At 44.9% G+C, this 16,984-nt stretch overlaps 1 protein-coding gene across 4 annotated transcripts in view; it reads right to left on the minus strand.

Annotated features, from left to right (window-relative positions):
• The window catches only part of PHACTR4 (phosphatase and actin regulator 4), a 97,817-nt gene that overhangs the window by 3,562 nt on the left and 77,271 nt on the right, over positions 1 to 16,984 (minus strand). For all 4 annotated transcript variants that reach the window (XM_055139236.1, XM_055139235.1, XM_055139237.1 and 1 more), the window contains 6 exons: positions 16,604 to 16,791; positions 14,879 to 15,032; positions 9,845 to 9,900; positions 7,473 to 7,534; positions 3,386 to 3,523; positions 1,733 to 1,809 (listed from right to left, as the gene is read on the minus strand). In XM_055139236.1, coding sequence (XP_054995211.1) covers positions 1,733 to 1,809; positions 3,386 to 3,523; positions 7,473 to 7,534; positions 9,845 to 9,900; positions 14,879 to 15,032; positions 16,604 to 16,791 — 675 coding nt within the window. The remainder of the gene's footprint in view (positions 1 to 1,732; positions 1,810 to 3,385; positions 3,524 to 7,472; positions 7,535 to 9,844; positions 9,901 to 14,878; positions 15,033 to 16,603; positions 16,792 to 16,984) is intronic.

Here is a 16,984-nt window from a genome sequence, read left to right on the forward strand (position 1 = left end):
TGTGTGTGTGTGTGTATATATATATGTATATATATACATATACATATGCATGTATGTGTATGTTTCAAAGCCACATCTGGCAGTTTTGGAGGCTATTCCTGGCATAGTGCTTGGGGGATCATGTGGAACTGGAGACTGAATCTGGGCTGACCAGGTACAAGGCATGGTGCCTGATCTCTGTACTGTCTCTCTGGTTCTACATTAAGCCTTTTCAGAAGTGTTCTGAGATTCACTTACTTTCACTGATTCCATTTGTGGCTAGCTGATCCTAAAGTATTAGGTGAGTTATAATTACTTATTTTTTTTGGGGGGGGGGCCACAGGCAGTGATGCTTGGGGATTGCAGACTGCAGACTGCAGCATCAAGAATGATGGCAGTGGGGCTGGAGCGATAGTACAGAGGGTAGGACATTTGCCTTGCACGAGGCTGACCTGTGCTTAATCCTTAGCATCTCATAAGGTTCCCCAAGCACTACCAGGAGTAACCCCTGAGCATCGCTGGGTGTGACCCCAAAAAGAAAAAAAAAGAATAACGGCAGATCATAAAAGATTATCCAAAAGAGGCATATTACTAAATAATGCAGATTATTTTTGTCACTTCTTCTTCTTCTATTTTTTTTTTGGATGCTGAGGAATTAAACCAGAGTGACTCTGTGCTTAGGAATCACTTTTGGTGGTGCTTGGGGAATCATATGGGGTGCTGGAGATTAAACCTGAGTCAACTGTACGCAAGGCAAGTGCCCTACTTGCTGTATTATCTCTCTGGCTCAGTATTGGGTAGGTTCTTGATCATACCATTAATTCTAAATTAAAATATGTCGAGGGGGGCTGGAGGGATAGTATAGCAGGTAGGGTGCTGGCCTTGCACATGGCTGAACCGGTTCAATCCCAGCATCCCATATGGTCCCCTGAACACAAAGCAAGAAATAAGCCCTGATCACCGCCAAGTGTGGCCCCAAACAAAAAAACCCAAAATATTTCTTGGTTTCTGTCATAAAATAACTAATGAGTTTATACACTAAATCAGTAAGATCAACTCTGCTACACAGAAATGAAATGAGGAGCCAGAGTGATGGGACATCGGTTACAGCATTTGCCTTCCAATTCAGCTGGCCTGGGTTCGGTCCCTAGCACCCCATAAGGCCCCAGAGCCCAGGTGGGAGTGATCTCTGATACCAGCATGATGGGGTTGAGATCTGAGGTCGGAAAAACTGTACACATGGCATTTGATTATGGTCGATTGTAAAGTTGGGTGCTATGAATAACTTTGACCCACTCGTGCTTCTATCTCTTGGTTCTGAGCTTACCTATTCCCAGCATGTTTCTTCATTATAAAAATGGGGATACTGGGGCCAAAGTGATAGGACAGCAGGGAGGGCATTTGCCTAGCACATGGCCAACCTGGGTTCGATCCCCAGCATCCCATACGGTCCACCAAGCACCACCAAGAGTAATTCCTGAGTGCAGAGCCAGGAATAACCCTTGGTGTGACCCAAAAAGCCAAATAAATAAATAAATAAAAAGAAAAAGAAAATAAAAAGGGATATTAACACACCCCAATGATTATTACAGATTAAATTATAAAACTATATTTAGTACAGGCTAAATAATCTAACAATCTAGTCTTGCTGCAGTTAGCACTGCGCCTGCTTTTCCCATCGGCAACCCTCTGGCACTCTTGCTTTTTGCTAGAGCTCCACTTAGCTCACAGTGTTGGGTCTTGTGGGTCTTACCGTGTAAAATGTTTGCTGTCCTCATGAACTTCCATCTCTGAGCTTTTAAACTCATTCAATTCTTTTCTTATGGCAGCCTGTGGGGTAGAAACAAAAAAGCTTCAGCATCTGTTATTGCAGAGCAGCGATTTGCCGTCTGTTCTCAACTGAGTCTAACTGTGTGAGGGGCTGTAATCTGTGGCAGCATCTCAGCTTGACAGACATCAACCCTCTGATACTGTTCACGTCTAAGGAATCCCTGGCCTCCAGCAAATCAAAACACTTGACTAGGACCCGAGCAATAGTACAGTGGGCAGGATACCACTTGCTTTGCATTTAGCTGACCTGGGTATACTCCCTGGCACTGCCTATGGTCCATGAGCATAGAGCCAGGAGTACACCCTAAGCATCTCTGGGTGAAGCTCAAAACAAAACAACCCCCCGCCCCCCAAATAACAACAACAAAAACTTTAAAAACAGAAAAGAGTTTTTTTTTTTTATAGATTTCATACTTGCCAAGCAAGTTTTCCCCGACATTATAAAGTGAAATATCAAGGGCTGGAAAGATAGTATAGTGGGTAAGTTTCTTTTTTGTGTTTTGGCTATATTTTTGTGGCTAATTTTGGGGTCATAGCTGGTGATGCTCAGGGTTCATTCCTGGCTCTGCACTCAGGAATTACTCCTGGCCATGCTCAGGAGACTACATGTGATGCCGGGGATCTAAGCCAGGTCAGCTATATGCAAGGCAAACACTTTACTTGCTGTACTATCGCTCTGGCCCCTATCCATATAGTTCCCAGAGCACTACCAAGAGTCATCCCTGAGCGCAGAGCCCTGAGCACCTCTGGGTGTGGCTCCCCCCGCCCCCCCATGGTGAAATTACTAAAATATACTACTCAAATGCTGTAAACATAACTATATTTATTTTTGCTTTTTGGGTCTCACCCAGCGATGCACAGGGGTTACTCCTGGCTCTGCCCTCAGGAATTACTCTTGACGGTGCTCGGGGAACCATATGGGATATGGGGAATCAAACCTGGGTTGGCTATGTGCAAGGCAAATGCTTTACTTGCTGTGTTATTGCTCCAGCCCCTGTAAACATAATTATGTTTTAAAATGTGTTTTATTGTGGCTGGAGTGATAGTACAGCGGGTAGGACACTTGCCCTGCATGTGGCTAACCTGGTTTTAATCCCTAGCATCTCATATGGTCCCCTGAGTACCAGTAAGAATGATTCCTCAGTGCAGAGCCAGGAGTAAGCTCTGAACATTCCTGAGGGTGGCCCCAAAAACCAAAAGAAAAAAAAAAACAGCTTTATAATTTTCTGTGATGTAGCAGGAGTTCTGTATTCTCCCCACCTCCAAATTTTGGGGCATACCCAGTTGTGCTTAGAGTTTACTCCCTGCTCTGTGCTTAGGGACCACTCTTGGTGGTGCTTAGAGGATGATCTGTGGTGCTGGTGATCAAACTCGGTCAACCACATGCAGTGCAAGTGCCCTGTCCATGGTACTAGCTCTTGAACCTGGTGTTTTTAACACTGTATAAAAAAATGACAATTTTTTGTTTATGGTTTATGGAATGTTCTAGATGTATCTTACATGCTTCAAATAAAGATGGACAAAGAGACAGATATATCTATATATAAGATGCACTTCTATCTATTGAGAGAGAGACCTTGTCAGCAGGGGTCAGTTTAGTCCAAGGTTTGTCAGCCCGCCGGTCATAGTCTTGAGCATCCGTCACTTCCACATATTCATTAAACCTCAGAATCTTCCTGGCAAGCAGTTCCGCCACTGTTGGTCTTTGGCTGAGCTGAAAGAAATAAAGCTCTTAGTTCACACTGCTCGGAATTCAGTAATTAACTGAATCACTCATGCATTCAAATTGCATCTAATTCAGTTTCAAATTTCACCACCTGTGGACTCACCTTGAGGACTTTTATCCACTACCGATCTGAGTCTACTCCTAGAAATTCTGGCAATGAGGAGTTTATCACTATTGTGGGATCATGTCTGGAGGTGCTTGGGAAGGTGGATGTTGCAGGAAACCAACCCTGAGGCCTGGACTCACTATGCCACCCTGTTTCACTGGTTTTGTTTTTGGGCTTTATTTGGTGGTGCTCTAGGGTCACTACTGGCTCTGCACTCAGGGGTCATTTTTTGGGAGGGCTTGGGGGACCATGTGTGGTGCCGTAATCAAACCTGGGTCGGCTGCGTGAAAGACTACCCTTTGTATTATGACCTTACTCACTATACTATTACTCTGGCCTTGTAATCCAATTTTAACATAACCCAACATTTCATTGCTTCGTAATTAAAGATGAAGCTTAGAACTGGATCATTTTGCCTTTTATATTTATTTCCTCTCAGTTCATGATGCTGCATCTTAATGGCCAATGTTCTCATAGATTAACATTTGGGTTCAATGCATTCAAGCCACAATACAATCTTCTCTGTAGTTTTAGCTGTTTTCCTGGAAATCTGGCTTAGTCTGACTTCCATACTTGTGAGTTCACAAAATAATGTGTGTGCTGCACTTGGTGAGAGCCGCTTCCTGTCCTCCCAAGCAGAGAGGCAAAGAGACAGGGGACCACAGACTGATGGCACGTTTAATGCAGAGCTGCTAGCATACTCATAAAACACCTGAGGTGGGTTGAGATAAAGGACCTAGGTGTGACTGATCATTTACAGAGAAAAAACATTTGGTGGAAGAAATTCTCTTAGGGAAATTAACTCAAGGAGATCGTCTCCCAGGGTCTTTCCTTCTAGTTTATACTTTCCCTCTAGTATATGTTAAACAACACTTATCATTACTTGCAGTTGTTTGGATAAACACAATAAGAGACAAAGATCCCTAAACTTAGTTCTCTGGACTCCGAGAGCAAGCAAGGCTTTTACCGTAAATCCCAGACTAAGTCTCCTCAGGTCAGTTCAACTTGTCCTTCCCCATAGGGGTCCTGTCTCTTAAGTCTGGGTAACAGCTTGCACCAAGATTATGCATTTATACTTTCTAGACTGTCCCATTTTGATGCCAGGGTAGCTTTGCCATTTGCCCTGGGTCCATCCCAGTTCCACGGAGGGACCTCCCTTGTGGGGTGTTAGAAATTAAGCTACTGAAGCCTGGTCAAGTAATTATGACCCATGTCTAGGAGTACATTTTAGAGTTGATCAACTCCCAAATATTAGGAGTGTAGCATTAACGGTCTTTCAGTGTTTAACCTAAAAACATTGCTCTATAGTAAAATACAAAAAGGCTATAGGGAAATAGAAAAGCAGGTACAAATACATAGCACTTCAAATACAAATCACTACAAATACAAAGTCCAGAATTACCAGAAAGTTTTGGTTGATAAATAATCAAGACTGATTTGGGGAACTGAGATAATGAGAGGTAGAACACAAAAGAAAGGTTACAGATAAACTAACTAAATTAGGGATGCTAGCAAGAGCACGGTAAGCTTCTCTAGGGAGAGGAAAAAGGGCAACTAACTGATGAAGCCTAAACACTTAGGGTTAATATCCAACACATACTCAGTTTCAGATCATACCATCGCTTTCTGGGGATACAGAGAATCACTGCTTTCTTAAAAGTTTATTTGTTTTGGGCTGGAGAGATAGCACAGTGGGTAGGGGTAGGGCGTTTGCCTTGCACACGGCCAACCCGGGTTCAATTCCTAGCATCCCATATCGTCCCCTGAGCAAGACCAGGGATAATTCCTGAGTGCAGAGCCAGGAGTGACCCCTGAGCATCGCTGGGTGTGACCCAAAAAGAAAAAACAAAGTTTATTTGTTTTGTGCCACTCCCGGGTTTTCTTTTTCTTTTTTTTTTTGGGGGGGGGGGATCATCAGTTTTGGGACATATCTGGCGATGCTCGGAATCACATCCAGGTTAGCCAAATGCAAGGCAAATACCCTACCTGCTGTATTATAGTTTCGACACTAAATAATTTTTTTTGGGGGGGTGGAGGGGAAGTGCTTTTTGGGTCATACCCAGCGATGCTAAGGGATTTCTCCTATCCCTGTACTTGGGAATTACTCCTGGCAGTGCTCAGGGGACCATATGGGATGCCGGGGATCGAACTGGGTTGGCCGCATGCAAGGCAAACACCCTCCCCATTGTGCTATCCCACTCTGGCCCCTTTAGATTTAATTTTAATTTTTTTTTTGTTTGTTTTTGGGTCACACCCGGCGATGCACAGGGGTTACTCCTGGCTCTTGACTCAGGAATTACCCCTGGCGGTGCTCAGGGGACCATATGGGATTCTGGGATTAGAACCCGGGTCGGCCGCGTGCAAGGCAAACGCCCTACCCGCTGTGCTATCGCTCCAGCCCTAATTTTAATTTTTAAATATTTATTTAAGGGCTGGAGCGATAGCACAGTGGGTAGGGCGTTTGCCTTGCACGCGGCCGACGTGGGTTCGATCCCTGGCATTCCATATGGTCCCCAAGCACCACCAGGAGTAATTCCTGAGTGCAAAGCCAGGAGTAACCCCTGAGCATCGCTGGGTTTGACCCAAAAAGAAAAAAATTAAAATTTATTTATTTTTGCTTTTTTTGGTCACACCCAGCAATGCTCAGGGGTTACTCCTGGCTTTGCACTCAGGAATTACTCCAGGGGTGCTTGGGGATTATATGGGATGCTGGCTGTATACAAGACAAATGCCCTATACATTATGCCATCACTCTGGCCCCTTTAGATTTAATTTTAATTAGTTAATTAATTAATTAATTAAAATTATTTATTTTGCTTTCTGGGTCATATCCGATGATGCACAGGGGTTACTCCTGGTTCTGTACTCAGAAATTACTCCTGGCAGTGCTCAGGGGACCATATGGGATGCTGGGAATCGAACCCGGGTCTACCATGTGCAAGGCAAACGTCTTACCCGCTGTGCTATTGCTCCAGCCCTGAATAAATAGATTTTATTTGGAGGATTTTTATTAAGGGAAGGAGGGAGGGAGAGAGAGAGAGAGAGAGAGAGAGAGAGAGAGAGAGAGAGGGAGAGAGAGGGAGAGAGTGACTCGAGAGAGAACACGGGATTCTCCAAGGGTGGAGAGAACCCCTACACACATCCTAGCATTAGACACAAAAGCATGAAAGTACACATTCCAAGAGGGGATATGCAGAGGCGTCACATGTGCTCAGGCACCACATGTGTTCGGCCATGTAGGCGCCAAGCAGCACATGGGCTCGGGCAGCATATGCGCGCCCTTCCTTTGTTCAAGGTGGTTTTTTTAGGGTTTCTCCATCTTGCCCTCACATGGGGCTTCTTCTCAGACAAAAGTCCGTTGCTAGGGAGGTTACCAGGGAGGTTGGGAGTGGTGATGATCTTTTTTGGACTGAATCACTAAAGTTAATCAGATTGAGGGAGAGGTCGAGGGAATTCGAGGAGTTTCCTTCATGGGAGGAGTCCAATCTCCTCAGGGTCTGGTCTTATCCGTGTCCACAAAGTTGGATCAGCCTTAGATTTAATTTTTAAGTAGGGATTATAACCAACAGTGCAGGAGAGTGGTCCAGGAGGCAACTCCGGGCAGTAAGTGACTGGTAATGACAGGGGCTACATGCACCTGGGGCTGTGGTGCTCGGGAGCCCGAGCAGTACAGGGATTGACCCTGAGACCTCAGACATACCCGGCATGTGCTCCAACACTCTGAGGCACATCACTGGCCCTAAAATTCTCTTCTCTTCATTAGGAAACCAAACAGGTCAGTCACATGCGAGAGGCGTAATCGTGAGGAAACCAAACAGTTGGACAGCTTACCTTTCTGGTGAGCCGACGTTTAATCTCTCGCTTTTCTGCCTGACGATCAGCCTCATTTTTAGCTACAATTGACAGAAACAAAGATTATTTTATTATTTCAAAATAGAAAACTGCATATCAAATCTTTCGGTAATTACACTGCAGATGTTCATTATAGACCCCAAGTCAGAATAAAATACAAACTTTGGGGATGGCCAATCAAGACTATTTTTTCCTTCTAGCAGTTTTAGGATTGAAGTCAGGACAGCACATATACAAGGAAAATGCTCCATCATTGAGGCACATCCCTGCTTGACAACAATTTCTTGCCAACTGGAGCAATCAAATACTGAAGAGCAAGGATCAGTAAACTGGTATTAAGTCTGGTCAGCTGCCTGTATATATACTGCCCAAGAGTGGAGAATGTTCTTTATCCATTTAGATGGTTATATTCTGAATGTCTGTAGTTAGTAGTTTCCTTTTGCTTTTTGGCCTGCAGCTGAAAATACCTACTGTGGGGCCAGAGTCATAGTATAGCAGGTAGGACGTCTGCCTTGCACATGCTGACCTGGGTTTGATTCCCACCATCCCATATGGTTCCTCGTTACTCTGAGAGCTACCAGGAGTAATTCCTGAGTGCAAAGCCAGGAGTGACCCCTGAGCATCAACAGGTGTGACCCAAAAAGCCGAAAAAAGAAAAAAATAGCTATTACATGTTTTTGAGCATGTCCTTACCGAAGAACTCAAAGAATGACTAAAAACAAATTTTTTAAAAAAGGATTGGACTAAGGGCCAGGAGGAATGGTCCACGGTTGGAAGCCTGCCACTAGTGGGTGGGAGGTAGGGGGAGAGGGCAGTTAGGACAAAGAATAGACCACTATGACAATGATAGTTGGAAATAATCACTTTGGACAAGATCTGAGTGCTGAAAGGAGGTAAAAGGAGATATACGATAACCTTTCAGTGTCTGTATTGCAAACCATGATGCCCCAAGAAGGGTGGGGGTGGGGAGAGCAAGAGAGAAAGAGAGAGAGAAGTGTCTAACACAGAGGCAAGCTGGGGTGGGGGGTTGGTGGGAAGAAACTGAGGACATTGGTGGTGGGAAATGTATACCGGTAAGGGACAGGTGTTGGAACATTGTATGACTGAAATCTGATATCTGATCATGAACAATTTTGTAACTGTATCTCATGGTGACTCAATAAAAAAATAAATTAAAAAAAAAATCAAGGGACTGGAGGATGACGGACATGTGAGGAAACACCCTATGGGGAGCAGTTGATGGCTGTTCACCTTATTTCCAAATACCCACATATTTTATGAGGGTCTTGGCTTACAGAAAGGTCCAATCACAGAAAGCTCAGCATTACTGGTGTATCACCTCTCCAACTCTGCTTTACCCCGGTCCAATCCCAATCAAGGCTAGATGCTGCAGTCAGGATGACTTGCTAAGCATACGTGACAGTTTCTGTGTCTTGGGCTCATGTGACTAGGAGGGTGAGTGAGGCCCAAGGCTGAACACCTGGTGCTGGCTGACACACTGTTCTTGCCAACTTTGCCCAGATACTCCCTCTTTCGGGGCTTCACCTCTGGGCCACTTTGCAAGGTCAGTCTTATCTGTTCCAGTGCCCATCACCATGATCCACAGTAGGGGATAGAATCAGAATGCAGAACACGCAAACTCGTCCTTTAAACCATCTCCCTGGCCCCAGTAGGTCCATAAGACCCTTAATTTGGAAAAAAACAAAAACAAAAACAAACAAACAAAAACCCCCCCAAAAAATCTATACTAGGTTAAAATACTATTTCAGAAAACTTACTATGAAGACAGAAGGCAAGTTAAATACAGGCCCTTACTTTGTGAATTTTAAGGTATAAAACATAAGCGATTAGAAATGGTGAGAACCCTGGGACTCCGCTGAGCGCCAGCCTCAGATTGCACCGGGACAGGTGGGTACTCACTGTGCACAGACTCTACCCTTCCCTTAAAAGAGAAAAGCTGACCCACGTCTACTAGCTACTAGCAAATCCCTGAAAATGCCCAAGGTAATTTCTGGAATAGCCTGGGGAAAGCATAGGAGTAAAGTGCATGCCAGGCCTGAATGAGACCTGGGTTTAATTCCCAGCACTGGGTTTCTTAAGTTTTTTTTTTAAAGGTGTTGAGGAATAAACCTAGAACTTCACAAATACAAGGCAAATATTCTTCCACTGAGTCACATCCCTAGCACCAAAAACACATTCTTGTTACGAATTATGGGGGAAAATCTATTCCTTTGTTATGAGCTAAGAAAAAATACTCTCTTCTTGGTCCTTGCAGAAAATACTCTTCCTCTCAATTGTTTATGTTAAAGTCAGAAATAAGCAAAGAACTTATTCTTTGTAGATAGACTCACGTTGTAGTATATTTCGTTGTTCCAGTTCTTCTGGGGTTGGTCTCTGACTCAGTCGTCTGAAAAGGAGATAAATAAGAATATTGTCTATGTTAGACCTCCCAATTCTGCATATTAAATTTTTTCTTTTTTTTTTTGGGTCACACCCTGTAATGCTCAGGGGTTACTCTTGGCTCTGCACTCAGAAATTATTCCTGGTTGTGCTTGGGGGACCATATGGGATGCTGGGGATCAAACCCAGGTCTGCAGCGTGCAAGGCAAACACCCTACCCCGCTGTACTATCACTCTAGCCCCAGATTTTAATTTTGGTCCTTATTTTACCCTCTATATGAGCAAGGAATCAACAACAATTCAAACTGTTTCTCTATTTCATTCTTTAGTTGTGGCGCTTACGCACACTTGATTAGCGATGGGCCAGCATGATATACTTGTGCTGGCATTCACAAATGGCATTGCTGCCTTGATTGTGCTCGGCATGTGGGGTGCTGGAAGTCAAACACAAATCAGGTGCTCTAGGGCTGGAGAGATAGTACAGTGAGGAGGTACCTGCCTTGCACTTGGCCGACCTGGGTTCCATCCCCAACACCAATTATGGTTCCCCTAGCCTCACCAGAGGTGATCCCTGAATGCAGAGACAGGAGGAAGCCTGAGCACTTCCAGGTGTGGCCCAAAAATAATAAACTAGGGGTCTGCTAAATGTGACCCTAGAACTCAGAAGAAGGAGTAAACCCTGAACAAAGTCAGCTGTGGCCCCAAATAAAGCAGAATTTTAGAATCAGTTTGTTAATTAAAAAACAAACAAAAATTTTTTTTTGTTTTTTTTTTTTGGGGCCACACCTAGTGATGCTTTGGGGATTGAACCCCTGCTGGCCACATGCAAGGCAAATGTCCTACCCTCTGCACTATCACCTCAGGCCCCCAAAAAACTTTTACGGGTCCTAGGAGATAGCACAGGACTTAAGGCACTTACTTGCCTTACATGCGGCCAACCTTGGTTAAAACCCTGGTACTGATTATGGCCCTCTGAGCACTTCAGGAAGTGACTCCTATACAGAGTTAAGTAAACCCTGAGAAAAGCCAGTTGTGGCCCTTAACTGCTCCCCTACAAATATTGTTGGACCTGTATTGAACTTAAAGCTTTCTGTCTGTTTTTTTTTTTTCTTTTTCTTTTTGGGTCACACCCGGCGATGCACAGGGGTTACTCCTGGCTCTACACTAAGGAATTAAACCCAGGTGGGCTGGCTGGCCAGTGCAAGGGAAACGCCCTACTGCCCTACCCGCTGTGCTATTGCTTGAGCCCCTGCTTTGTTTGTTTGTTTTTTCTAGAATTTAAAGATTTCTGAATAAGATGAAAACTACTAATCCAGGATAAATATTTAAGTTTTTTTTTTTTTTGCTTTTTTTTTTTTTGGGTCACACCCAGCGATGCTCAGGGGTTACTCCTGGCTTTGCACTCAGGAATTACTCCTGGCAGTGCTTGGGGGACCATATGGGATGCCGGGGATCGAACCCGGGTTGGCCGCGTGCAAGGCAAACACCCTACCCGCTGTGCTATCGCTCCAGCCCCCTAAATATTTAAGTTTTAATTTGGCCACACCAGGCAGTACTCAGGGCTTTTTCCCAGCAGGCTCGGGGAGACAATATGTGGTGCTGAGGATTGAACGAGGGTCAGCCATGCAAGACAAGTGCCGTACTCACTATACTATCTCTCTGACCGTTCTGCATTTATTTAATGATCTCTCTCTCTCCTCTTTCTCTTTCTTTTTTCCTTCCTTCCTTCCTTCCTTCCTTCCTTCCTTCCTTCCTTCCTTCCTTCCTTCCTTCCTTCCTTCCTCCCTTCCTTCCTTCCTTCCTCCCTCCCTCCCTCCCTCCCTCCCTCCCTCCCTTCTTTTCCTTCCTTCTCTCCCTCCCTCCCTCCCTCCCACCTGGTGATGCTCTGGGGTTACTCTTGGTTCTGCAATCAGGAATTACTCCTGGCTGTGTGAAGGGGACCATGGGATGCCAGGGATAGAACCCAGGTTGGCCATGTGCAAGGCACATATCCTACCTGCGGTACTATCGCTCCATCCCCTTAATGGGTTCTCTTTCTCTGTAGTCATTATTTCATGATTTGGAGTATCTTATGCATTACTTTGTCAATTTCATCTATAAGTGCTTATTATTATTATTATTTTTGCTTTTTGGGTCATACCCAGCCGGTGCTCATGGATTACTCCTGGCTCTGCACTCAGGAATTACTCCTGTCTGTGCATGGGGGGCCATATGGGATGCTGGGGATCAAACCTGGGTCGGCCGTGTGCAAGGCAAACGCCCTACTTGCTGTACTATAGCTCCAGCCCCAAGTACTTATTCTTTCATAAGAGGAAATTTATTTGTTTGCTTTTTGGGTCACACCCGGCGATGCTCAGGGGTTACTCCTAGCTCTGCACTCAGGAATTACTCCTGGCGGTGCTCGGGGGACGATATGGAATGCTGGGAATCGAATCTGGGTCGGCCGAGTGCAAGGTAAATGCCCTGTCCGCTGTGCTATCATCACTCCAGCCCCAAGTACTTTTTTTTTTTTTTAAAGTTTTTGGGTCATACCTGGCAACGATCAGGCATCACTCTTGCCTCTGCACTTGGGAATTACTCCTGGCAGTGCTCAGGGGACTATATGGGGTGTCAGGGATTGAATCTGGGTTGGTCACATGCAAGGCAAGTGCCTTACCCACTGTACTATCTCTCCAGCCTTATATCCATAAGCATTTAAAAATCTTTAAGTATTCAAAAGCTTATGCTACTACAGATCACTACTGTAAAGCTGCCCACCCAGGGCTGTGGACATGCTTCAAGTTGTCGGGCAAACTCAACACTGCCAGGCTTGTGCCTCCCCTCGCCTCCAAGCCACTTTGGCCATTAAATACAGTCGAGTGTGGGAAATAGGAGGAGGGGAAGACATTTTAATGGACAATGCAAGGATCTTTTTTTTTTTTTTTTTTCTTTTTGGGTCACATCCAGCAATGCACAGGGGTCACTCCTGGCTCTGCGCTCAGGAATTAATCCTGGTGGTGCTCAGGGGGACCATATGGAATGCTGGGAATTGAACCTGAGTTGGCCTCGAGCAAGGCAAATGCCCTACCCTCTGTGTTATTGCTCCAGCCCCAAACGCAAAGATCTTGAATTAGGGCTTTGCATGTGGAAGCCCAGACTTCCATTATTGCCATTACATGACCCTTCAGCACTGCTAGATGAGGTCTCCAAAAAATACACAGAAAAAACAGCAACAAAAAAAGAAGACATCCTTGGTTAAAAAAAAAATTGCGGGTGGGGTGGGTTCTGGGCCATACGTGGCACTGCTCAGGGAGCCACAGGCAGTATGGGGGAATCAAACCGGGTTGGCGGAGCAATACGGCGTGCAAGGAAAGTGCCTTAACCTCTCGATTAGCTCTCTGGTCCTCAGTGATTTTCTTACGTTTATGCCAAAAGTTCCACCTCTTTTTCCTCACTCTACCAAGGGAAACATCTAAGATGGACAAATACTTGTTTATACACCTATCTTCTACATGTACTACAAAGGGAGGGAGCTGGCCTGCATTGAGTTTCTCAATCTTTTGATTCCAGTGGCGCTGAAAAATACAGGACAACGTTGAAGAGAGGCAGTTTACATAGAACATGTGAAAAAGACCTAATGAAACTAAGGGCGTAGTGCTGAATTAGGTTGATAACCGGATAAATGACACAGGGATCCTGCTGTCCTGGGAATTCCCTAACTCCTCTAGAAACTTAAAGAAACACACGGCCCTTACGGGGACACTGTGCAAAGGGCTTGAGCCCCTCCTTTGACTCCCAACATGCAATTTCTCCTAATCCCAGCTGGGAATGATTCCTGAGCACGGAGCCAGGAGTAGCCCCTGAATACCATTAGGTGTGGCCCCAAATCAAACTCTCCCACTGAGATTTGTGCCTATCTCCCTTTACTTTTCTTACTGAGACAGGATCAAACCCAGGGCTCAGGAATGGAGAGCCAATCCTCAGCCCTGTATTTTTAGGGTGCAGGGAGGGGATTCTGGGCTATACCTGGGGGTGCTCAGGGAATGTTTCCATATGTGCTGCCGAGGAATCAAACCCGGGTTGGTCATGAGTGAAACAAATGCTTTACCTGTGGTACTATCTCTCTTGTCACAGATTTAATTTTTAAAAAAAAATTTAATTAAGGAACTGTGATTTATGAAGTTATTGACAGTTTGATTTCAGGCATACAATATTTCAACACCAATTTCCCTCTCCTAGTGTTTCTGTGCTCTCTCCTGCCCCACTCCAGAGCCCCCCCCCCCCCCCGCCCCAATTCCCCTCTTAACAGGTACATTTAAAAGTTCCGTGGTCGTAGTTTAGATCTCAGGTGCTATTGCATCTATATTTTGGATACATAGCTATACTACTCTCCCATATCACTGGTATAATTGATGCCCCTGACCTGTCATTACTTCCGTTTCCTTAAAAATTTTTCTTTCCTGGTTTTTGGGCCACACTTGACAATGCTCAGGGGTTATTCCTGGCTCTGCACTCAGGGATCACTTCCGCTGATGCTAGGGGAAAATATGGGATGACAGGGATAAAACCTGGGTCTACTGCATGTAAGGCAAGTATCCCACCTGCTGTACCTGCTCTGGCCCCTACTTCCCTTTTTCTTCTTCTTTTCATCCTTGATTTTTTTCCCTTCTCTGTCAGTTTCCTCCCTAACCCTTATATATTTCTTTAAAAAATAAGAATATGGCTGAAAGCACGGCGACTAAGGTACTTGTCTTACATGTGGCCAACCTTGGTTCAACCTTCAGCGCACCCCATATGGTCCTCTTAGCCCTGCCAGGAGTGATCCCAAAGCACAGAGCCAGGAATAAGCCCCACCAGGTCTGTGTGGCCGCCCCCCCTCAAAAAAAAAAAAGTAAATAAATAATTTTTTTTTTTAAGAAAAAGGTAAGTTCAACCATTTATGGTGGCTTCTAGCACATACTCCAGTATAATATAGCCAAATCAGTCTTTCCTGAGCCAAAACTTACCGAATTAGCGTGTTTCCAATTTGGTGCCGTATTTCATTCCACTCCTCTTTGCTTTTTCGAGGCCAAGAATTCACGTTCAACTCTGGATCACTGGGCCTGTGGTTCAACTTCATTGCCAGTGTGTCTTTCCTCTTCACTTTGTTGGCCAGAGCACCTTTACAGAAGAGAAAGGAAACAATGTAGAAACTCAAGGCTTGAAGCCAAAAACTCAATCTTAACTAGAACTGGGCAAGTCTGAACAAATCATGTCGCAATTTCCAGCTTGCTACTTGGACTCAAGGATCCAGCTAACACAGAGGTGGGGTAAAGTGAAGACCTCTAAAATTGCTTCAGGCAGATGAACTAAACTGGTTAAGAGATATTTCCTCCACATTACCAGTCTGTATTCTCCTTAGGAAGAGCAGTAAAGGGGGGATAATGTAAGCAAAGGTTTTTGATAAACACACCTTATAAAATTCTTCCTCCGGGGCTGGAGACAGTTCAGCGGGTAAGGTGCATGCCTTGCACGTGGCAGACCCGTGTTTGATCCCAGGCATCTGGTATGGTCCCCTGAGCCCACCACCATAACTAAGTCCTCCTTCCCTCTCTCCCTTCCTTCCATTTTTCCTTTTGGGCCACACCTAGCAGTGCTCAGGGATTACAACTGGCTCTGCTCATGGATCACTCCTGGAAGGGCTTGAGAGAACAACTTATAGGGTACGGGGGTTCAAACCTGGGCTGGCTATGTGCAAGGCCAATGCCATACCGGCTGTACAATCTCTCCAGCCGCACAAAATACCAAAAAAGGTTAAGGCTGAATTCCACCTTTTTTTCTTCTTCTTCTTCTTTCCAGGTCAAACCAGGTGATTCTCAGGGGTCCTAGCTCTGCACCCAAGAATCACTCCTGGTGGGCTCAGGGGATCATGTGGGATGTCAGGGATTGAACCCAAGGCAGGTGCAAGGCAAATACCTACCTGCTATACTTTCACTCCAGCCCCTGCATTCCATTTTCAAGAGTCAGGATTCTACTATTCATAGATTTATATACATAAAAGTGTCCCTCCCAGCTTTACTACCAACGTGGTAAGTTCATATGACTTAAGGAGAGTGTCACTGCTATTATTTCAGTATCTTCCAAATACCAAATTTCTTTTACTCCAAAATTTCTAATACCATCAATATAAAAAAATTAGTTTATTTTTATTCCATATCCAACAGTACTTGGGGCTTCCTCCTGGCTCCTTGCTCAGGAATTACTTCTGGCAGTGCTTGGGGATCAAATGTGGTGCCAGAGACTTAGGGTTAGCTGCATACAAGGCAAGTGTTCTACCCACCGTACAATTTTGCTGGACCTGTCTTTCCCAAATGATACCAGAGATGAAATCTAGAATCTCTAAAACTGAGCCACATCTCTGCCCCAAGATACTGTGAAAACACGCGCGTGTGCGTGCGCGCGCGCGCACACACACACACACACACACACACACACATACACACATGCATGCACGCACGTGCATATACACAATTACTTTATATTGTAGTTGAGGTAACGTGGTTACAACAGTGTTGATGCACATGATTTTGGTGTATGAAGTCAGTGCACCTCCACCACTATCACCATCAAAGTAGCCATATGATTTTATGGGAGAGGCTACGTATCTTCATTCACATTTTCTAAGAGAAGCGAGCAGCTTTATCTTGAGAATACTTTCCTCTTTTGCTTTCCTTTTGCCATCCCTTTCTTACTTTGTGGGCTTTCATCTTCATCCTCTTCATCTCGGTACTGAACGGGACCTTCTGAATCAGAATCGCTCTCCTTTCCTTCTACTTCCTCTTGCAGACACTGTGGTAGTTTAGGAAAGGCTGAGGTAGGTATCACATCTTCCTCAAATGCACACGGGTGAATCTGCTCCACGTCTTCTTCATCGTCTGGACTAACAAATGAAAACATATTTTCCTTTTAGAAGTATAAAGGATAACCAATTTACAAGACAAAGACAAAGAACTGAGTATATGTTGGGGGCTGGAGCAATAGTATAACAGGTAGGGCACTTGCCTTGCACATTGCTGACCTAGGTTCAATCCCTGAACACAGAACCAAAATAAGTTCTGAGCACTGCCAGGTGT

The sequence above is a fragment of the Sorex araneus genome, chromosome 5 (assembly GCF_027595985.1).
Source record: "Sorex araneus isolate mSorAra2 chromosome 5, mSorAra2.pri, whole genome shotgun sequence".
Lineage (NCBI taxonomy): Eukaryota > Metazoa > Chordata > Mammalia > Eulipotyphla > Soricidae > Sorex > Sorex araneus.